Raw genomic sequence first — 25073 nt, 5'->3', positions numbered from 1 at the left:
CCCGGCACTTCAGTTTGAGCTATCTTCCACCAGCAGGATGATAGTGATACAGGGGGGTCGACCTACACTCCAGCCTGCTACAGACCTTACTCCACAAGAGTGGAGCAGTGAGAGAGCGGAGTGTTGGGAGCTCATCAACGGCGGGCCCGTTGTTTCCGCATCTTTGAGGCTCGCCCTGTACCACCAGCGGAGACTGTTCGTGACTTTTGGCTAGAGCTGATCCACACTCTCAGAGGACAGCTTGAGGGACTACAGGGCAGCTCTGACCGCATGCGGGAGCGCCGCGAGGCTTTCCTTCGTCTCTGGCGCCCTGGGCCGTTTTATTCCATGGTCCAGGGGGTGCTCAGATGGCACTATTGTCCACCTGTGTGGCTTTTCCCTCCTCCCATCTCTTGATTTAGCCCCATTGTATATATGCTGTTTTTTTTCATTGGGAGAGTCTCCCCATCATGTGTGTTGTAGCCCTCTCTTGCAGAGGTGGATGTAGCCCTATGGGCAGCTTTCATTAACTAATAGAAGGATCTTTTTCTCGGAAAAAAAAAAAAGTCTCCTTTGGCTGGAGCACCATGTTAGCCAACTCATCCAACACCTTCTCCTGGTAGTCTCCTGGCCTGAAAGCTGCACAGAATTGTTGTCTTAAGGCTGCACAAGTTGCAAAATGGTTCTCTGCAAACTGTCTGTACCATTTGTCTGCTAAACCATCCAAGGTGGATGGAAATAGTAACAAATAAGCATCTTCTCTGTTCAGACCACGACCCCTACAGAGAGATACAAACCTTCTTGCATGGTCGTCAGCATCTTCTGAAGAGAGTCCTTTGAAGGTAGGGAACTTGATGTTTACCTTGGCCAAAACACTAGCTAACGGCTCCATGACTCCTTGTTGAGCCTGTTGCTCAATAGCCTGCTGTAGCAGAATAGGAGAGAGCTTTACTAGAGAAGGTGATCGGGAAGATGCAGAACCGGATGAAGGAATGGGTGATGTCGTTTGTGGAAGTATAGGTGATGAGGTCGATGGACTTCTACAAGGTGCCAAAGGTCGTCTTCTGTGATAGTACTTCAAAGGGCTCAGTAGTGCGCTTTGACGCTCGACTGACCGCCTTGTATGTGTCATGCAGTGACTACCAGTCCAACCAAGCGTTGGGCAAGAAAATTTGTAACTGGTTGAAGACAGGTCTAGACTCCACCATACCAGGTAAGTGACTAGACCAGGCTAGACAAGGGATGAGGAGGACTAGACCAGGTTGGACCAAGGACGAGGACTAGACCAGGGTCGAGGAGGTCTAGACCAGGGACGAGGAGGACTAGACTAGGGACGAGGACAGGTTGGACCAGGGCAGGTTGGACCAAGGCAAGAGATGTCTAGGGCGTGTGAGGACTACACCAGTTAGAACAATGCAAGGCAAGGTAGGCTAACCTAGATAGACCCAACTAGCTTCAAGATTTTTACTCACAAAGTGAGATTTCAATTGAGGTCCCACCGTGATCGCCAAAATGAGAGCACCTGTAGCGCGGATAATGTGTCGTGCTCTCTACAGTGGGTGGTCCTCAGTGCAATGTGCGTGACAATCTCACTCAAACAGACTGAAAACAGGAAACAATAGACACACCCGAGCTCCCAGAGACACAACAGCTGCACAGCAGCAGTAGAGTAGACCACAACAAGTGACTCGACTATCTCAAAGCACCGATACAGACTCTGGCGTGGCAGCACACTCAGCTCCAGCCCAAGACTCACAGGTACAATGGGGTGTCGAGGCTCATATGTGCAAGGATGGTGAAGACGTGCTCTGTGTATAGACTCACTCTAGCCGACTCGTCGCTGGACCAGAGGTGAAGAGAATATCTCGATGACCAACCGCTACTACTCATATGTACCACCATAAAGAGCCACCAACGGCTCATAAATGTCAGCCATGTGGTGACCTAGCCACGAGGTCCACTAGACCACCGTCAGTACCTTGCCACGTGTCACTCCCCAGGCCAGAGGGTCCGTCCAGTGTGAACCAGCCTAGACCAACTGTACTAACTGTGTCCTGTGAAAGTGACATTGTAGCCTACTGTACTAAGTGTGTCCTGTGAAAGTGACTGTAGCCTGCTACAAGGTGGGGGAGGGGGGGAGGAGGAGGCGACGGAAAGGAGTCTGAAGGTGGAGGCGGTGGAGGTGGTGGAGGGGGTTGCTGCGAATGCGGCGGGGTAATGGGCTGCGGACGAGGAAAAAAGGAGAGGCAGGGCACTGCGAGCAGATTTGGCGGGGTAGAGGGTGAGGGTTGCGAGAGGCTGTAGGCAGCAGGCAGGCGAGCAGGGGGAGGGTGCGCAGGGGGCGAAGCAGATCAGCGAACGCGTCATCCTAAATGCCAGCTCCACAGAAGTTTCAATAAGCAGCAGAGTAATTGAGTTGAATGATCACTGGACACAACATTCATTGTGCATAGTTTGCGAGAGGCTGTAGGCGGCAGGCAGGCGAGCAGGGGGAGGGTGCGCAGGGGGCGAAGCAGATCAGCGAACGCGTCATCCTAAATGCCAGCTCCACCGAAGTTTCAATAAGCAGCAGAGTAATTGAGTTGAATGATCACTGGACACAACATTCATTGTGCATAGTTGTCAACAATACAAACAAGCCTGACAATGGCAATCTTTTCAAAGTTTAAGGTGTATGGATTATTTTTAAAACCCCTTTGGTTACAGTTGTTTTCCTTTTTATTTTGAAGTAATCTGATGAGCTTGATGTTGTTGTTTCGTTTTTTCTGCAGACATTGTGGTTTTTGCACGAAGCAAATAAGCTGGAACACCTCCTTCCCTACAGTGAATTCTACAGTAAAGAAATCAGTGAAACTGCGGATTTTTTTGTACGTAATACTACATCCAGCTCCATTGCATATGCTTTAGAGTGCCATTGTGAAGCCAAATGTAGAGAAGAATGGGGTACTTTTTTGTTCAGCAATTGAAAGTATTTGCAACTCATTGCCGTGCCATGCTTGATGAAGGGTTCTGGTTCAACTTCTACATGCAGGAAGAATATTTGAAGTGGCAACAAGGCAAGGATGACAAGGAATCACAGGCATTTCTCTCTTTCTGCCAGGTGAATTGTGCGACAAAATCTTGTCATTTGGAATGAGATGGTGGTTGGTAACTGTGATGCTTACACAATGAGGCAGGTCCCTTTCATCTTGACACCTCGGGCGAAAAGCAAAATATTGCAGGTCGGTATCAGGCTCCTTTGTCATCTCAATTTGTGCTGTTTGTGAGGAAAAATAGCACAAATAGCATGCAGTCGCATCACTCATGGCAGGTGGAAGCAGACATTTGGAAAAGCAAGATAGTGAAAGAAGCAATCTTCCAAAAATTATCAGGAGATATATTTGCATGCCCTTTTCTTGTATTAAGGGTATGTTTAGTTGAATAGCTGGACGTTTACAGATAATAGGTCAAATTTGCAGTGATGTCTGTCTACTTCTACGATGTTTGGACAGGTTAGGCGAACCCATTTGATCCATGATACATTGGGACAACTAAACGTGGATAGAATCAATTACAAGAAACCTTTAAAGGTCAGGATTACACATCATCTTTTTTTCAGCGTTTCTATTCTTGTGAAAAAATGCTGTCCTTCTTTTGCAATGATACCGCTGAATAGAGCTCTGATTCTGACATTCCACTGCATAAGAGCTGCTCATAAAGTACTTTATTGTTTAAAAAAACTTAAGGGGTTCGGTGAGGATGAAATGACTTTGAACTCTAGCAGCAAGAAGATAGTGAGATAACAGCAAATTTTCATTTGCAGAGAAACATAACTCTGTTCAAACATATGCACAGAAGCGCAAAATGATCCAAATAAAAGACAGTGTACAAAACTTCAATGTGCTGTGCAAATGAAAGATAGCATTCCAACAAGGGGGCATAGTTCCCTTTTTTTTCTTTTGCTGATAATGAATAGCGGCCATTTCCCAGTCCTGTGCTTTGGTGATAAGCTTCAATAGCTGACAAAAACATTGAGTAACCGGTGAATGCAAAAATACCAAGTCTCTAAATCTCACATAAGTACAGAATAGCCAGGAAAGCACGTGTGTAGAAAATTTCTGCAAGCAGGCTGTTCATTACGTAAATAGCAACTTGGTTGGTCTGCTGTTTATGACATATAGTCAAGTTCACATGAACTTCAGTGTGGCACCCCTTCTACCAGGATGACAGCAGCCCTTCCATTTTCTGTCTGACGGTTCTCTTTTTACAGCAGTTGTCCTCAGAACAGCCATAGTTAGTTTTTCCAGATGTATCCCAAAGGTGTGAACTATTGTCTCGTCCCGACTCCCAGTGAAGATGCCATCTCAACGGCTTGTTTCCAACAGCTTTATTAAAACTGTCTACAAAATTGTCCTTTGTAGGAAACTACTCTAAATTAACCTCTCCATCAAGGATAGGGTTGCACATTTTCTGCTTTATACAAGCCTTAATAATAAGTTTTCTTGCAATCATGTTAAAGCTTCGGCTGTCGCATAGTAAAACTGTAGGCTTGTACATGTGCTAGAGTTGGTAAAGGCTTAATATTCGACAAGGCAAGCCGCAAGACTCACATAGAACAGATTGAAGTCGTAGGCTGTTTATTCACTTATTCATGAGATTACTCTTTTATCTTGGTGATAGTGTTTTCTGTCTCTTCCGCCCAACCTCAGGTTACAACCAAGTGTGCTCTCACCACCTCTCTTGTAAGTGATGCCATCGTGCAATTTTTGCCTATTTTCCTTAGTACATGCAAGTACCTTTCTTCAGAAGGCTTTCTTGAGGTTTGGTGGAAAATATGCTTACTATAACCAGTTTGGACTAGTAGCTGGATAAATGTATGCTACTACAATCTGCATTAACGTAATAATAAGTATTGCCACCATAGTGAGCATCCACCTCATAGTATGACAAACACATGCCATCGGCCATACCATGTCATCATTTGCTCATAATCAGGATTCGTCATTCTTTATCATCATACATTCATGTTTCAAACAAGTTGAAAGCAACGTCAAACAAGTTCAAATAGACCCCAAACAAGTTAAATCAGGATCAAAGAAATTAAATAAAAATCCAACCTGTATTCTCAATAAAATCTCAAACAAATGGTTCTTCATGTACTCCGGAATGGTACGGCGATGTTTTGCATCTGCTTTATACTGGCCTATACCCTGAGAATGCTTCTCCCCTGCAGAAGAGATGTCTGTTGCTGAAGTCTAGGGCTTTCACTTTGATTGGGGGCCAGCTATACAAATCAGGGCAAGATGGTGTTCTGAGGCGGTGTGTCTCCCCTCATGAAGTGGAATTTATTTTGGAGGATGCCCACAGTGGTCCCACTGGTGGCCATTACCCAGGTCATATTACTGCTCAGAAAATTCTCTAGTGTGGCTTATGGTGGCCCTATATTTTTCGGGATGCAATTGCCTATGTCAAGGTATGTGATGTATGTCAGCACTGTGGTCCTAAACCAAGCAAGCAGTCAAACCGTCCTCTACAAGTCTCAATGGCATGGCAACCCTTTGAGAGATGGGGAATTGATTTTGTCGGTCCCATTACTCCTTCCGCCCAACCCGGCAATCGGAAGTATCTCTTGGTGGCTACAGATTATGCAACAAAGTGGGCAGAGGTACTGGCAACAACGGACTGCACTGGCACTACGGTGGCAAAGTTTCTCTACGAAAATATTTTGTGCAGGTTTGGATGTCCCTTGGAAATCACCAGTGACAGGGGTAGTCACTTTGTAAATGACACAATTTCCACATTGCTTGCAAACTACAAGATTTTTCATTGAAAATCTTGTTCGTATTACCCGAGAGCAAACGGGCAGGCATAGAGTACAAATAAGGTTCTAATCATCTTCATCCTTCGACTTGGGCTCAAGCTATTCACGGCACCCTGTGGGCATATCGAACTTCTTTCAAAGCCACAACCAATAGCACCCCATTTCAGTTGGCTTTCGGTTTGGAAGCGATAGCACCTTTCGAATTCAACTCAGGATCCCCGCGAGTAGGCAGTCTTCGTGCCAATGGAAATTTGGAGTCTGCATCTGTCTCTCGTCTTTTCCTTTTGGAGGAAAGCCGAAGTTTGGCTTCACTGGCTCTAGAAGCAGAGCAGCTCTGTCGTAAAGCCTGGCATGATCGCCATCTCAGAAAGCCGCAAATAACGCAAGGAGCACTGGTGCTACTTTATCAGGCCAAGTTTCTGAAAAAAGCCAAGAAGTTAGTCCCAGCATGGCAAGGACCATATAAGGTGATGGAGATTCTACCCCACGGAGCTTTACAATTAGCCACTCTTGAAGGAGTTCCGCTGCCTTTAGTCAATGGATCTCGGATCAAATGCTATCATGCTTAAGCTGCCACTCGAGGGTTTAACCACGCTAAAATCAAGTGTTGAGCTTTGCAGGTTTCTGAACCTTTAAATAACTTCGGAATCACTATATTCGGCATCTTGCTGTTCCTTTTCATCTTATCTCTTACACCCTCTCCTTAGACAGCTCTCCTTCTGCAGGCTCTGATAAGGTAATTGGGTTTTATTCTGGAATTGGATCAACTCTATCCTTCACTCTCTATCTCCAATCTCTGTCTGTCTTGGGCATAACCTAATCTCCTCAATCTCGACTCAGGTCTTTTGGCAGATTTTGCCTCTCAAGTACAACTCAGTTCTTTGATCTGCATTATGCCTTGTATCCTTGAGCGGGGTATTTATGAAAGCACTTCGCATTGTATCTGCCACTGCTAATTCTTTCTGAGTACTCGAAATGATCAATGCTTTTTAATATTGTTCGTAGCTACATCTTTATGGTCTCTGGGATAGTTTACTACGCGTTAAAACTTCCTATTATTTTCTACCCCGACTTTGTCTCTCCTCTCAACCCCCCCTAGCCCTAATCCTCGCCCTGGCCTTGGCCTGCCTCGCCCTTGCTTTCCCTCTCTCTAAGCTTATGGCCCCTTACTCTCGCCCTCGCCCTAGCCTTGGTCTGGCTCACCCTTGACCTAACCTATCCCGAGCCTTACCCTCTCCCTCGCCCACTTACCCTATCCACTAGCCACTGTACCCTCGCCCCTCGCCCCCTATCCCCTCCCCTAGCCCCTCGCCCTAACCCTAACTACCCTCGCCCTCGCCCCCTATCAATTCCCCTCGCCCCTCGCCCATCCCTTTCCCCTCGCCCCTCGCCCATCCCCTTCCCCTCGCCCTCGCTCCCTATCCACTACCCTCGCCCTCGCCCCTATCAATTCCCCTCGCCCATTCCCTTCCCCTCGCCCTCGCCCCCTATCCCCTCCCCTCGCCCCTCGCCCTAACCCTAACTACCCTCACCCTCGCCCTAACCCTAACTACCCTCGCCCTCGCCCCCTATCAATTCCCTCGCCCCATCCCCTACCCCTCGCCCTTCCCTAGCCCTCGCCCATCCCCTTCCCCTCGTCCCTCGCCCATCCCCTTCCCCTCGCCCCCTATCCCCTCACCCTCGCCCTTCCCTAGCCCTCGCCTTTTTCCCTCCTGCCGCCACTGCTATTAGCATCCGAGCAAAGCTTAGCTTTCTCCACAACAAGGCGCCTGGTGCCATTAAAGCGAAGGAATCTGCTTTAGTTGTTCATTGGAAAATTGGAAAGCCTGGCCAGCCAAAAGCAAAACGAAGCCTACAAACATAATTCAAGAGCTGTTCTCTTTCAGAAGTTTCATAGCTATCAGAGGTCTTCAGGCTCTAACATCTTTTGGCCATCTACAGGCGTTCCTCTCACTCTCAAGACGTTCCTATCTCTGAAGGCAAACATTCAGTTGCAGATTCTCGCGTTTATTGCATTACGATGGTTCGTACTAGGAATCGAGAGCAGCACTTATAGTCTAAGGAGGAGTCCTCTACCTCCTCTGGGGATAGCTCTTACAAATCAGACTAAACTCCTAGTTCAGAGCAGCTTTCAGGAGAATCTTCGGAGGAAGATTCACCCCAGTCAGTCACTGCAGACAGGGTAACCACTCTTCAGGTGCCTCGCCCGTCTGGTGCTCTCTCCAAGGTACCTATACTAATGATATATCATTTACAGGCGCTGAATCCGGTACTCAAGGATGTGTTCTCTCAGCAGCAAATAATGCACTTGGGTCTTCAAAATTTGGCTCAGGCAGATTTGTCCTGTCATATCTCCACTGCCAAGCTAAGTTCCCTTTCCCAAAGTTGAATGGTACTATACTTACAGTGGAGGATATCGGACAGGCTATGGGAATATTGACTGTGCTGACACCTCTGCCTGCCACCAAAACCTTCTCGAATCTCTCACTAGAAGAAACTGCAAACTCTTGTCAGGAACTTTTGCTAGACTCACATCCAGACTTTCACAAGAGTGAGCAGTTGTATTCAATGTTACAGTATTATTTTTTACTGCGCGCTCCGGAAAGAACAGGGGTTCCATCTTCTCCAGGTTCTCAGCTACAACTACAACTACAACCCTGGGTTCTCTGCAAGTTCCTGCTATGGCAACACAAATACATGCACAGACGGACGTTTCCAAAGTACATTCAGGGAATTCTCACACAGCAGAGAAAGCAAATCCTACCAGTATGGAATCTAAGCCAGCAGGATCGGTCTCATCACAATTTCGTGGACCCTCTATGGCCTCCCCCGCCCAGTCCCCATCGTTTCCTCAGCACTTCTACGGCTTCCCAGGATTCCAACAACCTGTTCCACCCTCGCAGCCTTCCCAGTCTTTTCGTGGGTTTCCAACAGCTCCACCTACTCACCCTCACCCGGCACAGCCTGCTGCTCATGGAGTGGCTACTCCATACCCGATGTACCCTCCTCATGGCCACTACCCCTCACCATACACTTGGCCTCCATCTCCTTACCCACCGTTCTATCAGCCTCCTCCTCCTCCATCATCCGACCACCAACAGTAGATCGCCGCTATTTCAATTCTTCAGTTCCGCTCTCCGAGACGGGTAGCGGTCTTGTGGCGGGCAACCTGTAGCAGGGCTACGGTGTCACTTCACAGGACAGGCAGACAGTTGGACAGTTAGTCACAGTTGGTCTGGTTCACACTGGACGGACCTCTGGGCTGGGGGTGACACGTGGCAGGCAGGGTACCGACGGTGGTCTAGTCGACATCGTGGCCAGGTCACCACCACCGCTCAGTTTGGAGATAGACTTAGCTGACTGGACATTTATGAGCCGTTGGTGGCTCTTTATGATTGTACATATGAGTAGTCATTTGGGTCAGTGGGATTATTGGTACGTAGTGGTCTAGAGTGAGAGAGTCTTTACACCATCCCTGCACATCTGAGCCTCGACACCCCCATTGTACCTGTGAGTCTTGGGCTGGAGCTGAGTGTGCTGCCACGCCAGGGTCTGTATCAGTCTTTGAGGTAGTCGAGTCATATGTTCCGTTCTGTTGTTGTGCTCTTGTGAGCTCTGTTGTTTATTGTGAGCTCTGTTGTTGTCTGTTTGAGTGAGATTGTCACACACATTGCACTGAGCACCACCCACTGTAGAGAGCACGACACATTATCTACGCTACACCACTGCATATTTACAATGGTGAGCTCCTGAATCTGTCATCCAAGAGATAGAGTGGTGGCCACTGCTACACCCGTAGTATCAGCCTCTGGAGGTGGAGCCATCAGATCGATGGGAAAACTCTGTACTCTATGAGGGGTATCCACAAACCGACTCTCAGCGAAAGGAGCAGCCACCTGCTGCTCGGTAGATGGGAGTACCTGACCTGAAGTGTAGTGAGGCCTCCGACTCGCACACCCATGTCTATGTGCGCCTTCGTAGCCATCACAGGGAAGTGTCTGGGAGGATGACATGTGCGGTAAGGAGCCAAAGCTGCCAGTCTGCTGAAATCCCTGAGGGTAGTAGTCAAACTGCTGCTATAAAGTTGTACCTCCCCCAAATTGTCGATGACTGTAGTCAGCATATCCCATAGACGGCTGAACTGATCTAGTTGGACGAACATACCCGTACCCCATGGTAGGTGGAGGTTGCTGCTGAAACTGCATGTCCCCTTGGACTAGCATGTCCCGTAATCCTTGCATTTGAGCTCTAAGGTCTTCAATAATTTGTGTCTTCATGTGCAGAGCCTGACGCAAGGCAAAAATTGTAGCATCTCTATTTGCTATGGCGCTCTCTGCAACCCGCAAGCAGCCTTCCATGGCCGCATATGTGGCCGAGTGCTTCTGGTGGGTGGCTACTAATTTCTCTACACCAAGTTCAATCATTGCTATGGCATTTCTTGACTCCTGCAGGTTTTCTTCAGAGATTTTGAACAACGAAGACAAGTCGCCTCCACTAGAGGAAGCAGTAGCAGCACGTGGAGGTGTAGTAGTAGCAGGGTTACCTGGAGGCACTGCAGTGGTCGGGGTGATCGGAGTGACACTAGTAGTAGGCTTAGTAGGTGAGCTGGAGATTGGGGGAAATGACGAGGCTACTATAGGTGCTGCCAAGAATGGTGTTGTAATATTGGCAGTAGTATAAATGGTAGCAGTGGGAAGAGATACCTATGGAAGAGAGACCGCCTCAGTAGCGGGAGTGGGCGTACTAAGAACTCAGCATGTGCTGGTGTTGGTCGATTGGGAACTCAACATACTCTTCTTGTAACCATCCTGGTGGAAGCTCCTCGAAGGGTAAATCATCAGACAGAGCCATTACAGAGTGCTTTTGATGGGAGGGGGCTTCCAACCTGGGAGATGTTAGAGGAAGAGGGGAATCATTGACGAGTTCCTGCAGAGGGGATTTTTTCCCCCTTCGGTGATGTGTGATAGGTTCCCCGAGGCCGAGAGCTTCCATAGGAGGACCATCTGAATCATGAGAATTTAGAGTTGATATGCTTACTTCTTCAACTGGTCCACTGTCTGCTGTAGGACTTGGGACATTTGTGTCCGCCTGATGAGTTGGAGGAGGGAGTGTTACTGGCACTAGTGAGTTTTGAATGGAGACCACATAGCAGGGCATCGAGGTGGTAGCTTCCAACCACTGCAACAGGTCTTCATCAGACCCGTCAGGTGGAATGGGCTGCTCAAAGTCGGGGTTGGACTGTACTGACAATGAGCTGTGATGAACCACCGGATCCATCCCTCCTTCGAGCCGAATTTGTTGCATGGGAGAGCCAGGAGTATATATCCACATGGCGTCTTTTCCCCAATCATGAAGTGCCTTAGTATGCCGCAACCATGGTCTACCAATCAGCAATGGAGATCCTCCCTCTACCTGAGGAAGACTTACCACCACAAAATCCAAGCTAAACGTGAAATCTTGTACCATCAGAGGCACCTTCTCTACTATGCCCACCGGGTAGACTGTCCTCTGGTCTGCCAATGTAACAGTGAATGGAGCAGGACGGGTAGGCTGCAAACCTAGGGCCAACATAGTAAATTCTGGCATCAGATTGATCCCAGATCCACCATCCACAATGACGCCTGAGAATTGATGCCCAAGAATAGACACAGTGAGACGGGGAGTTTTATAGTCGGTGAGGGGAGCAGCTGGATATGAAACCATGTAAGTCTCAAAAGGTGGCACAGGTAGATGCCCGCCACTAGGCCCTACACCCGGGTTCCCGCCCCTAGCCTGCACAGGTAGGTGCCCGCCACTAGGCCCTGCACCAGGGTACAGAGACTGAATTATTGAGAGGGTGTCACTTCTGAGGGTTACATCTAACCAAAGCATCTCATAAAAGGATACTTGTTGAAAGGTGTTCTTCAAGATTGCTTTTGTTGTAGGCTTAGCTCCTCCACGCTGGACCTCCTCTTCAGGAACTTTGATCTGTTGCAAGTCTGCCACTGCTGCCAAAAAGGCTCCATCAAAGTCCGAAAGCATAGAGATTGGCCTATTCTGTTCACCACTGAAAGGTTTGACCCTTTGATCAGGTTGCTGAAGTGATGGAAGAGATGGTCCTGTTGGCAAGCTTAAACCCAAGGCTGCTCTTTGTGCTCGAGTGAGCACGCCAGTGGGCTCTGCCACTTGTTGTGGCCGAACTGTATGATTAGCAGGTGCTGGCTGAGGGTTGTGGTTCACTGCGATTAGATTGATCTTTGGGAATGTAAACTCTTGTTGGTTTTGAGTAGGACCTGAAGAAGAGGATGCCCTTTGCTTAGGACAATCCTTACTGTAGTGGTCCTTAGACTCTGGACAATGTCTGCAGGGGGGAGGCCCTTCAGGTAAAGGACACTTTGGTAATGCCCATATTCACCACATCTGTAGCATAAGATGGGCCGATTGGATGGACGAAACGGGGGACGAGGTGGTCGCTGCTCTTGTTGCTACATGGAGTTGGAGGCTGATGTGTAGAAGCTCTGAGGAGTTGAAGCAGCCTGAGTATAAAAATTCTAATGTGGAAATGTACTTGACATACCTTGGACAGTAGGGGTATTGAGCAGAGGTGGCATGTAATTTTGATGACCATAGGGAGAGACCATATTAGACGTTGGTGCTATCCCTTGTTGGAGAGAAGGACCTAGACTGTTGTATTTTTTGCAGTCCCTTGATATAGTAGCAATCTTTGTCTTCATACCCCGACTTTTTGCTGAAGTGGCAATATGCTCGAAGGGGACAATCTTGTGGAGGTGTCCTGGAGATCGACACGAGCTGCACCAAACCATAGCTTTGGTCTCCTGCTGCGACCGAAGCTCTTCTAGCTCTCTCTTTATTTGATCCAAAGCTTCGTGATGTGGGGACTTCTCCTGTCTGAGGGAGATTGATTTCTCCTCTTGAAGAGCTCTCTGTAACTTCAAGGCTTCAAGTTCTCTGCGCAAAGAAGTCAATGGATCGGCAGGACTACTTTCCGAAAACGTGGAAGGAGTCTCTATGGGAGGGGAGTTGCTGAACAACTTCCTAGCCCCCTCTATCCTAGTAGCAGCTGCGATGAACTCCTCCAAAGTGGCGTCGGGTCGGAGACTCTCACGGAGTTTTTGCTGAGAAGTTTTGGGAAGCGCTTTTTCCACCCACTTCTTAACCATGAATTCACCGGGTTGCTGTGGAAGCTTGGCCACTAGAGACTTAGTTTTAGTCATAAGCTCTGCAAAAGTCTCCTCTGGCTGGAGCACCATGTTGGCCAACTCATCCAACTCCTTCTCGTGGTAGTCTCCTGGCCGGAAGGCTGCACAGAACTGTTGTCTTAAGGCTGCCCAAGTTGCAAAATGGTTCTCTGCAAACTGGCTGTACCATTTGTCTGCTAAGCCATCCAAGGTGGATGGAAATAGTACCAAATAAGCATCTTCTTTGTTCAGACCACGACCCCTACAAAGAGATACAAACCTTCTTGCATGGTCGTCAGCATCTTTTGAAGAGAGTCCTTTGAAGGTAGGGAACTTGATGTTTACTTTGGCTGTAGCAGAATAGGAGAGAGCTTGACTGGAGAAGGTGATCGGGAAGATGCGGAACCGGATGCAGGAACGGGTGATGTCGTAGGTGGAGGTATAGGTGATGAGGTTGATGGACTTCTACAAGGTGCCAAAGGTCATCTTCTGTGATAGTACTTCAGAGGGCTCAGTAGTGCGCCTTGACGCTCGACTGACCGCCTTGTATGTGTCATGCAGTGACCACCAATCCAACCAAGCTTAAACTTGTAACTAGTTGAAGACAGGTCTAGACTCCACCAGACCAGACCAGGTAAGTGACCAGACCCGGCTGGACCAGGGGACGAGGAGGACTAGACCAAGGTCGAGGAGGGCTGGACCAGGGACGAGGAGGTCTAGACGAGGCTTGAGGAGGTCTAGACCAGGGACGAGGAGGACTAGACCAGTGTCGAGGACAGGTTGGACCAGGGCAAGAGATGACTAGAACCAGTTGGAAAAGGCTAGAAGAGAACAGTGCAAGGCAAGGTAGGCTCAGCAAGATAGACCCAACTAGCTTCAAGATTTGTACTCACAGAGTGAGATTTCAGTTGAGGTCCCACCCTGATCGCCAAAATGAGAGCACCTGTAGCGCAGATAGTGTGTCGTGCTCTCTACAGTGGGTGCTCCTCAGTGCAATGTGCGTGACAATCTCACTCAAAACAGATTGAACAGGAAATAATAGACAAACAACTGAGCTCACAGAGAAACAACAGCACAATAGACCCAACAGATGACTCGACTATCTCAAAGAACTGATAAGCTTCGATTGTGACTAGGACTGCTTTGCTTGAATGTAAAAAGCACACAGCTAATGCTCTGATACCACTGTGACCACTTGCCAGTCGGATGATTCAATTTTTCACTCAAAACTGAAATAGAAAAGACGAAAACTGAATTGACAAGAGAACACCTTGCAGTTTTAGATGAGATGGAAGAGCTGGAGCTCCTACTCAGAGAGGATTGGCCCCTGTCAATATTTCTTTATTTATTCATCAAGAGATTCAACCTGTGTGCACTTATGCACCTGATTTAATTTACAACCGAGGCTAGGCCTTGTATTTGAAGTCCCAAGGCTCTAAAAGCAACTTTCAAAAGCATCCTAAAAAACAGTATGCACAACTTTCAAAAAGTCAATGATTGATCCTCAAAATCTTTCCAAAATTAAATCAATGGCTAAATAACTAACATCTAAAAATCTGTCCTTGCATGTGAAACTTCCATGCCAGTAATTTTGTACACTACCAACGGCTTCCACTGTGATTTGTTGCAGGACTCACGCATCACTCAATTAATAGATATAGGTCTTTTGTCCTTCTGCCTCTGCTCATATCCATTGGTTGGCGGTGCAACGTCACTCAGTTCTCAAGACTCGCAATGTATATATATGTATATGTTTATGCGCGCGCACACACACACACACACACACACACTTTAGGGGAATTGGAGGTGGACGACTTCAATTCGGTAAGAAAGGTTGACGCGTGCTGTGGTAGTATTGTAGCTTTGTCGATCTTTGGATTGCCTAGTATGTTGTGTCATGCAGTGGCACAGACCCACCCAAGCTTTGAATATGAAGACCTTAATTTACTGGACAAAGGAACGAGCTCCACTAGACTAGGGCAAGTGACGAGACCACTCAGCTAGACCAGGACGAGTGACTAGACCACTTAGCTAGACCAAGACGAGTGACTAGACCACTCAGCTAGACCAAGACAAGTGACCAAGCCAGCCGATCGAAGCTGGACCAGCAAACTCGCAAAGGCAAGGGGTTTCACTCAGCTAGCTTCTCCAACCTGTACACTCAACAGAGTGAGATTTCAGTTAAGGTCCCAGCGGTCGTGCCAAAAATAAGAGCACTTGTAGCAGGAAAAGTATGTCGTGCTCTCTACAGTGGGTGCTCCTCGGTGCAATATGCATGAAATCTCACTCCAACAGAAAGAAAACACAGCACAGCAATGGAACCAGTAACTCAAAATACACAACAATAGACTCCGAACACCATGGAACTCGACTAGCTCATAGAACCATACAGACTTTGACTGGCAACACAATCAGCTCCAGGCCCAGGACTCACAGGTACAAAGGGGGTGTCAAGGCTCAGATGTGCACGGATGGTGTAGACGTGCTGTGTGTATAGACTCGCTTACTCAAAACAACGTCGCTGGACCATATATTTAGAAGATGATGATCATGACCCAACAGCTACTCCTCATATGTACAACCATAAAGAGCCACCAACGGCTCATAAATGGCAGCCATCTAAATCTATCCCCAAAATCCGTATCCTTGCTGCCACGTGTCGCTGCCCGCCAGCCCAGAGAGTCCGTCCAGTGTGAACCATCCTAGACCAATTGTACTAACTGTGTGTCCTATGAAAGTGACATTGTAGCCTGCTATAGGTTGCCCGCCACAAGACCGCTCACCGTCTCGGTGAGAGAAACAACTGAAATTGCTAATCGACCGCAAAAGAAACCACTACTGCACATCACTGTCATTATTAAAAAAACTGCCTTGCAGTCACCCAAGTGAAAGATTAGTCACCACACTACCCAAAGCATCATTCTTTGAAGGTAGAGCCATCAAATCAATGGTGGGGCCCTGTTGTATGTGGGCTCTCCTGTCTGTAACTGGGCCGCCTGGGAAGGGGCCAGCCACCTGCTGCTAGGCAGAGGGTAGCACCTGTCCTGTAGTGTATTGAGGACGTCGAGTAACACAGCCATGGCGGTGTGCTCCAGCAATACCGTGGCAGCAAGGAACGTTCTGCATCTGAGGCAATGGTGACGATTGAAACCCTTGAGGATACTGTTGATTGTAGTATTGAACTGGAGTCTGTGGGTAGAGTCCCATAAATTGCTGAGAAGGACCCGTTGTTGCATTCTGCACTGGTGCACCTGCTCCTGTCCATTCATACCCCATACCCATCATCGTAGGCTGGGTTGCCCTATTTTCATGTAAGAGCAGTTCTCTAAATCCTTATACCTGAGCTTGAAGGTCATTAATCACTTGAGACTTTAACTTCAAGGCCTGTTGGAGTGTGAAAATAGTAGCATCCCGATCGTTGATGGCGCTCTCAGCGACTCGCAGAGATCCCTCTATAGCTGCGTAAGTAGCTACGTGACGCTGGTGTGTAGTTACCAACCGCTCTGCTCCAAGCTCAATGGTGGCAATGGCTTGCCTGGACTCCTGCAGTATATCCTCAGATAGGCGAAAAAGTGATGTCGAGTCTGACACTGTGGAAGATCCTTTAAGAGTGTCAGGCGGGAGAGGGCTGGCAAGTGGTACTGTTGGTGACAAGTGGCACTGCTCGTGGTGGAGTAGAGACGATTGGAGTGGCTGCAGCACAGCAGGACTAGGCATAGGAGAAGAAGCAACTCCAACTAGGGCTCGGCCCTCGGGAGCTAGTCACTGTGGTAGAAGTAAAAATAGCAGCAATAGCGAGAGGAACACACACTGTAGAAGCCATAGCTGTGACATGCCTAGTGTCATCCGCAGTGCCTGAACTTACCATCGAACAAGTAATTGGAGTATGCGAAGAACATCGAACATGTTGCTTTACTCAAAGCTGCTGGCTTTCAGAAACTGGCAGTGATACTAAAGATTCTATTGTGTCCTTCACTACTTTCGCCCTCTTTTTCTTCGGTTTCCCAGGTAGATCCTTGTCTATTCAATAGCTTTCTGTAACAAAATGGGGGAGAGCTTCTCTGGGGAAGGTGACCTGGAAGTTGTAGAACCTGATGGAGGAATGGATGATGAGGTTGGTGGACTTCTACCATGTACCAAGGGTTGATGCCTTCTGTTGTAGTACTTCAGAGGACTTAGTAGTGCGCTTTGACGCTCAAATGACCGCCTTGTATGTGTCATGTAGTGACCACAAACCCAACTAAACTTTGGGTAAGAAGACCCTCAACTGGCTGAACACAAGTCTAGACTCTACTAGACCTGGGTGAGTGACTAGACCACCTGGCTGGACCAAGGACGAGGAGGGACTAGACCAGGGACGAGCAAGGACTAGACCAAGGCGAGAGAGGAACAGACCAGTTTGAACCAGGGCTAGAGAGGACCAGACCAACAGGCTGCACAGTGCAAGGCAAAGTAGGCGAAGCTAGGTAAAAACCAACTAGCTTCACGATTTGTACCTCAACAGAGAGTGAGACTTCAGTTGAGGTCCCACCGTGATCGCCAAAATGAGAGCACCTGTAGCGCGGAGAATGTGTCGTGCTCTCTACAGTGGGTGCTTCTCTGTGCAATGTGCGTGACAATCTCACTCAAAGAGACTGAAAACAAAGGAACAATAGACAACAACTGAGCTCACGGTGACACAACAGCAGACCAGAACATATGACTCGACTATCTCAAAGAACCTATACAGACTCTGGCGTGGAAGCACACTCGGCTCGAGGCCCAGGACTCACAGGTACAAAGGGGGTGTCGAGGCTCAGATATGCAGGGATGGTGTAGACGTGATGTATGTATAGACTTGCTACTCAAAACGACGACGTTGGACCATATATCCAGAAGATGATGATCATGACCCAACAGCTACTCCTCATATGTACAACCATAAAGAGCCACCAACGGCTCATAAATGTCAGCCATCTAAATCTATCCCCAAACTGAGTGGTGGTGACGCGGCCACGTTGTCCACTTGACCACCGTCCATATCCTTGCTGCCACGTGTCACTGCCCAGCCCAGAGAGTCCATCCGGTGTGAACCATCTTAGACCAACTGTACTAACTGTGTGTCCTGTGAAAGTGAAATTGTAGCCTGCTACAGATAGGGACGAGTGGGGAGAGTAGGGGCGAGAGGGGGTGAGGAACACAAAGAGAGGGGAGGGAGGTAGGGGGCGAGAGGGGGTAAATAGGGGTGGTGAAGATAGAAAGAGGGGGAGGGAGGGAGGGGCTAGAGAGGGGTAAATAGGGGTGAGGAAGCCAAGAAAGAGGAGGCACAAAAATAGAGTATTTACAAACCAATTTCTTGCAAAATCATAGTCTATTCCTGCATAAGGGGCTACTTTGATCTTGTTGTGTGACCTAGACCAAAGTAAATATGATCGTTTGCGCTGCATTTGGCCTAGTAGAGCCGGGTGGGTATCAGAAACGCCAAGCTGGAGAGGGCACTGCTGAAGATTGCACTGTAGGTAAAGAAGTTGCCGCGTCTAGGAGTAGAAATCTTATGCATGAAGTTTGGGACAATCCTTACTGTAGTGATCCTTACCTTCAGGGCAATGATGGAAGGAAGGGGACCCTTCTAGCAAAGGGCATTCGCTTTGCTAATGTCCATAGTCTCCACCTCCAACTCCATGCACCAGAAGCAAGGATCACCTCTCCCATTGAATTGGCCCATTTTATGCTACAAATGCATGGAGGCATAGAAGCTTTGAGGGGAGGAGGGAGCATGGGCATGATAAAAGCTCTGAGAGGGAAAAGTACTCTGCATATCTTGCATAGGAGGGGCTGTCAGCAAAGGTGCATGTGGTTTGGATGCCCATAGGGGGAAACCATGTTGGATGCAGATGGTGGCCCTTGTTGAAGAGTAGGACCAAGACTTTGATGTATTTGTTGCAATCCCTTGAGGTAGTAGCAATCCTTGTCCTCATGTCTAGACTTTTCACAAAAATGGCAATAAGCCCGAAGGGGGCATTCATGTAAAGGGTGTCCCGGAGAGCGACATGAGCTACACCAAACCATAGCCTTAGTCTCTTGTTGGGACCTGAGCTCTTCTAGCCTGCTCTTGATTTGTTCAAAGCCTCATGATGTGGAGGCTTCTCCTGTCTAATGGAGAAGGACCTCTCCTCTTGAAGAGCTCACTGTAACTTTAGGGCTTCTAGTTCCCTACGTAAAGAAGTCAGTGGGTCATATGGACTTTCCAAGAGTACAAAAGCAATCTCTACCTGAGGAGAGTCTGTAAACAGCTTCCTAGGTCCTTCTATCCGAGTAGCAGCTGCAACAAACTCCTCCAAAGTGGCGTCAGGTCGGAGACTCTCTCGGAGTTTTTGCTGGGACATTTTGGGAAGAGTTTTCTCTACCCATTTCTTAACCATGAATTCACATGGTTCCTGGGGAAACTTAGCGACCAGAGACTTGGTTCTGGTCATGAGTTCTGCAAAAGTCTCATTCAGCTGGAGCATTAGGTTAGCCAACTCATCCAAAACCTTCTCTTGGAAGTCCCCTGGTCTGAAAGCTTCACAGAACTGCCTTCGTAGTGTGGCCTAGGTCGTAAAGTGGTTTTTTGCAAATTGACTGTACCATTTATCTGCTAAGCCATCCAAGGTGGATGGAAAGAGTACTAAGTAGGCGTCCTCTCAGTTGAGACCACGACCCCTACAGAGGGAAACAAATCTCCTGGCATGGTCGTCCGCATCCTCGATGGAGAGACCCTTAAAAGTCAGAAACTTGATATTCACCTTAGCCAGAACGCTTGTGAGCTCCTCCATTGCTCCCTGTGCAAGAGCCTTTTGCTCAAGAGCTTGCTATAACACAGTGGGTGAGAACTTCACTGAGGGGGGTGACTGGGGAGGTATAGAATTGGTTGAGGGAATGGAGGTAGCTGCGAGGGAAGGTAGGGGTAATGGGGCTTGTAGACTTCTACTTGGCACGAAGGGTTGACGCTTTCTATGGTAGTATTTTATAGGACTTAGCAGTGGGCTTTGAAGTTTGTCGCTCTTTTTTTTTTATTGCCTTGTATGTGTCATGCAGTAACCAAAAGCCCACCCAAGCTTTGGGCACGAAAACCTTTAACTTACTGAACAGTGGTCCAGACACCACTAGACCAAGGCGACTGACTAGACCTCTTGGCTAGACCTGAACGAGAGAGACTAGACCAACCCGAGATACTACTAGACCAGGATGAGAGACTAGACAAGCAGGTCTAGACAAACAAGTCGAGAGAAAGCTGAAGCAGGCCCTGATGTGTGCAAACCAACCGACTGATACAGAGAGCTTAAACCAGGTAGCTCCTCGACTTGACTTTCGACGGAGTGAGACTTGAGTTGAGGTCCCACCGGGCGTGCCAAAAATGAGAGCATCTGTAGCGGAGATAATGTGTCGTGCTCTCTATAGTGGGTGCTCCTCAGTGCAGTGTGCATGAAATCTCTCCACAAAATGAATACACAAAGGACAATGAAGAACAAAGCAACAATAGCAAGACTCAGGAGTGAAACTTATACATATGGAACTCGACTAACTCAAAGAAACCCGTATAGACTCTGGCATGGCAGCACACTCAGCTCCAGCCAAGAACTCATAGGTACAATGGGGTGTTGAGGCTCAGATGCACAGGGATGGTGCATACGTGTAGTGTATGGACCCGAGACACTAGACGAAGATACTAAACCATACAAGAAGAAGATGATGATAATCTCCTCGACGACTGAAACCAACCACACATATGTATCCCTAAAGAGCCGCCAACAGCTAGCAGATATCCCAATCCAACTAAGCCTATCTCCAAACTGAGTTGGCGGTGATCTGGCCACGATGTCCACTAGACCACCATCTGTACCACTTGCCACGTGTCACTGCCCAGCGAGAGTCCGTCCCGTGTGAACTCCAGCCCAACTGCAACTAACTGCTTGTCCTGTGCCAGTGACACTGTAGCCCTGTTACATCTATCTCCAAACTGTGGTAGTGGTGATCTAGCCATGGTGTCCACTAGACCACCACCCGTATCACTGCCACATGTCACTGCCCAGTGAGAGTCTGTCCAGTGTGAAGACCAGAAGTAATTGCCTGTCTTGAACTCCATACCATTTATAACTATAAATGCCTGTCGTGTGCAAGTTGCCTACTACAGACTTCCATAGAAAGATCAGATGGTAAGCCTTAAAGGTGCAGATGGTTAGCCTTTCCTTTAAAAAGTGTAAACGGTTAGGCGTTCCCATAAAAGTGAAAAATGGTTAGCCTTTCCCATAAAAGTGCAGAAGGGTTAGCCCTTCCGACAACGGCAGTCCATGGTCCCCCTCAATTGAACATTAGACCTGGATAGCTAGCTATAGAGCTTCTTGTAGCTACAAGGACTCCATTTCTCGGAATTTCATTGAAATTGGTACGATCATACCATGTCAAAAGTGCATTTGTGAGGCTGAAAAGCATCACTAGAAACTCGAGAGTCCAAAAGTCATCTTGAAGACCATCTTGACAACATTTCCAATTGCTATCCTGATCTGATGATACCCACTTTTTTAATCGATCTTGCTAAGACATGAGGATTTGTATGATCCATCATGAATATCATCTATCCAAGGAATGATCCTTATCCAACAATTGATGCACTTGACTTGACATCTCCTCCTGCTAAGAAACACTCACCCTAGAGGTTTGTTACGTAGAACTACATACAAATTTTTGCTTATCTATGAGGAGAGAGTTTTCCATTCAAGTGCTCAGAAAAACATTGAATAATTGCACAAAAATGCTAACGATCCTGGTCTATGTAAGAGATAGTAGAAATCCCTTCATTGGGAGCCTCTCTCTTTGACACAAATCAAGCAAGCACAAATGCGTGTTTTCAGTAATTTTGAAACTGTAGTAGCAGATACAAGTACAAGAAGGGTTCGAAACAAGGGGACAGTGCTGGGACAAGGGAAATGGGAGGACAAGGAGACCGTGCTGGGACAAGGGAAATGGGAGGCAATAAAATTTCAACCCTGTTCTTGAATCGCTAGATGATTATTGCATCTCTATAGCTCTTGCCTCCACAAAACTGCACAATACCAGCTGATTGCGGACAATAAGGACCAGGACGAGTACGTGGAATTGTTTGACCCAAATGTTCATACATAAAGTCTGAAGGTTTTTAGAACCTTGTAGCGCGGATAATGTGTCGTGCTCTCTACAGTGTGGGTGCCCCTCAGTGCAATGTGCGTGACAATCTCACTCAACAGATGGAAACTCACTCAAACAGAATGAAACACAGAAACAATGGATAACAACAGAACAACAGAGACACAACAGTGGACCAGAACATGTGGACTGGACTATCTCAAAGAACCATGTACAGACTCTGGCGTGGCAGCACACTCAGCTCCAGCCCAGGACTCACAGGTACAAATGGGGGTGTCGAGGCTCAGATGTGCAGGGATGGTGAAGCAGTGCTCTGTGCAAGACTCGCTGCTCTCGACGACGATGCTGGACCAAAGGTGAAGCCGATGATGATAATGACCCAACGGCTCATAAATGTCAGCCACCTAAGCCAATCTCCAAAGTGAGTGGTGGTGGTGACCTGGCCACGATGTCCACTAGACCACCGTCCGTATCCTGCCACGTGTCACTGCCCAGCCCAGCCCACAGAGTCCGTCCAGAGTCCGACTAGTGTGAACCAGGCCAGACCAACCGTACTAACTGAGTGTCGTGTGAAAGTGACACTGTAGCCTGCTACAAAGCTTTGAAAGGTTAAGATGCATGGTAGACAGTGATTAGCTGGATGTGAAGATTGTATATTTCTTTTAATAAGTAGGCCAATGCTTTTCTACTTGAACTTGGTACTACCATCAGAAGATACTGTTCTATGTTGAAAGAGTTCAATGAATTGGTTGGTTGTGTTAGCTCATGTCATACTTTAACTTCTTTGTCTGAATTTTATGCCGGTAATTGAGATTGATTAACTGAACTCCACCCGAATGAAAGGTTGTGTTTGAAGGAGAGGAGGGTGTTGATGAAGGTGGAATAACCAAGGAGTTCTTTCAACTGCTGTGCCGTGAACTGTTCAATGTTGATTATGGTGAGTCTTTTTATGTTCCTTTCAAGCTATAACTTGTTGAATCAGCTAGTTACAACTACCTTCAACCAGGTCATGGTTAGCTGTTTACTGGCGGGTAATATGTCTAAGTCAGTGTCGTCACCCAATAAAATCTAAATGCAGTGCAAACAGGGCATTTTTATTGTGGATTTCTCTTAGAAGAGAAAGTGTTTCAAATTATACATCAAATGGGACCAGGTGGCTTAATTTTTTCAATGCTCTTTAGTGAAGATTTTAAATTATGCTCCTCTTACGTGCTTCCTGCTGTGGCCAGATCACTTCTCTGCCAAAGTCCCAGTGCATCAGTAACTTTCTGTGCTTGTATTCCTGCTGCATGACCTCACACTACTGCTATTTCTCTCTCTTTTTACCCTACCAGAGCTAGCATGAACTAGAATTGCATTGATGAAGAACGCCAATAATGTCTTATAGTGGTGATCTTGAGACTATGTTTTCCAAGTCAGCTTAAATGTGTGCATGCCCATGTAGATGTGTGTGTTTATTTCAAAAAACTCTTCATAAAATTAGCCATACAAGTAAAAAATAAATAAATAACAGATTGAGAAGTAGTTTATTAAGATGACAATATCCAGAGATAATACATGCTAGAACATCTTGTAAGAAGTAGCCAAGAGAAGATTATCCACCTATTGTATTTGATGTTAGAAGTAGCCAAGAGAAGATTATCCACCTATTGTATTTGATGTTAGATCTTCTTTGTGGTGCTAAAGTACACAACATCACCAATCAAAAAGTAAACCTCCATGGTAAAATTAGAATGCTAATATATATAGCCAATTTTCTTCAAAAAAGTACAACTACTAACTAGTACAACCCCAAAATCAGCCCCTACAAAGGTGGCTCGACCCTAGGAAGGTAGGGCTTCATTTGGCACGATGTACAGCTCACTTATCTTCATATACAATTTATAAGTACACATGACTAGCTACTAAAAGGTTCCGATTGGAAAAGAGGTGCTACACATGAAGACTCTCTCAAGATACAAGGTAGGGTCTTCACAATGAGTAGATTTTGTCATGGGACAAAGCATACACCCCTGTAGCAGGGCTACAGTGTCACTTCACAGGACAGGCAGACAGTTGGACAGTTAGTCACAGTTGGTCTGGTTCACACTGGACGGACCCTCTGGGTTGGGGGTGACACATGGCAGGCAGGGTACCGACGGTGGTCTAATGGACATCGTGGCCAGGTCACCACCACCACTCAGTTTGGAGATAGACTTAGCTGGCTGGACATTTATGAGCTGTTGGTGACTCTTTATGGTTGTACATATGAGTAGTCGTGGGGGCCAGTTGCATTATCTTGTACGTAGTCGTCTAGAGTGAGTTGATTCACAGAGCACATCTTCACCATCCCTGCACATCTGAGCCTTGACACCCCATTGTACCTGTGAGTCCTGGGCTGGAGCTGAGTGTGCTACGCCAGAGTCTGTATCAGTTTTTGAGATAGTCGAGTCATATGTTCTGGTCTGTTGTTGTGTCTTTGTGAGCTCTGTTGATGTCTATTGTTTCCTTTTCTTCTCAGTCTGTTTGAGTGAGATTGTCACGCACATTGCACTGAGGACCACCCACTGTAGAGAGCACGACACATTATCCGCGCTACAGGTGCTCTCATTTTGGCGATCACGGTGGGACCTCAACTGAAATCTCACTCTGTGAGGTGCAAATCTTGAAGCTAGTTGGGTCTATCTAGCTTCGCCTACCTTGCCTAGCTTCACCGACCTTTCCTTGCACTGTTCTCCTCTCACCTGGTCCAACTGTTCTCCTCTCGCCTTGTCCAACTGGTCTAGTCCTCTCTCGCCCTAGTCCAACCTGTCCTCGTCCCTGGTCCAGTTGGTCTAGTCACTTGCCTGGTCTAGTAGAGTCTAGACCAGTCTTCAGCCAGTTCAAGGTTTTCTTGCCCAAAGGTTGGTTGGATTGTTGGTCACTGCATGACACATACAAGGCGATCAGTCGAGCATCAAAGCGCACTGCTCAGCCCTCTGAAGTACTATCACAGA

The 25073-nt window shown here is 47.4% G+C and overlaps 1 protein-coding gene across 3 annotated transcripts in view; it reads left to right on the top strand.

Moving 5' to 3' along the window:
- Window positions 1-25073, top strand: part of LOC147447124 (uncharacterized) — a 326621-nt gene that overhangs the window by 244749 nt on the left and 56799 nt on the right. For all 3 annotated transcript variants that reach the window (XM_086523017.1, XM_086523016.1, XM_086523015.1), the window contains 6 exons: window positions 2751-2846; window positions 3011-3079; window positions 3156-3200; window positions 3290-3385; window positions 3471-3548; window positions 22942-23035. In XM_086523017.1, the coding sequence (XP_086379143.1) occupies window positions 2751-2846; window positions 3011-3079; window positions 3156-3200; window positions 3290-3385; window positions 3471-3548; window positions 22942-23035 (478 nt within the window). The remainder of the gene's footprint in view (window positions 1-2750; window positions 2847-3010; window positions 3080-3155; window positions 3201-3289; window positions 3386-3470; window positions 3549-22941; window positions 23036-25073) is intronic.

The sequence above is a fragment of the Adiantum capillus-veneris genome, chromosome 11, assembly GCF_014529385.1.
Source record: "Adiantum capillus-veneris isolate H3 chromosome 11, ASM1452938v2, whole genome shotgun sequence".
In the NCBI taxonomy this organism is placed as follows: Eukaryota; Viridiplantae; Streptophyta; class Polypodiopsida; order Polypodiales; family Pteridaceae; genus Adiantum; species Adiantum capillus-veneris.
This window is presented reverse-complemented; position numbering and strand designations above follow the sequence as displayed.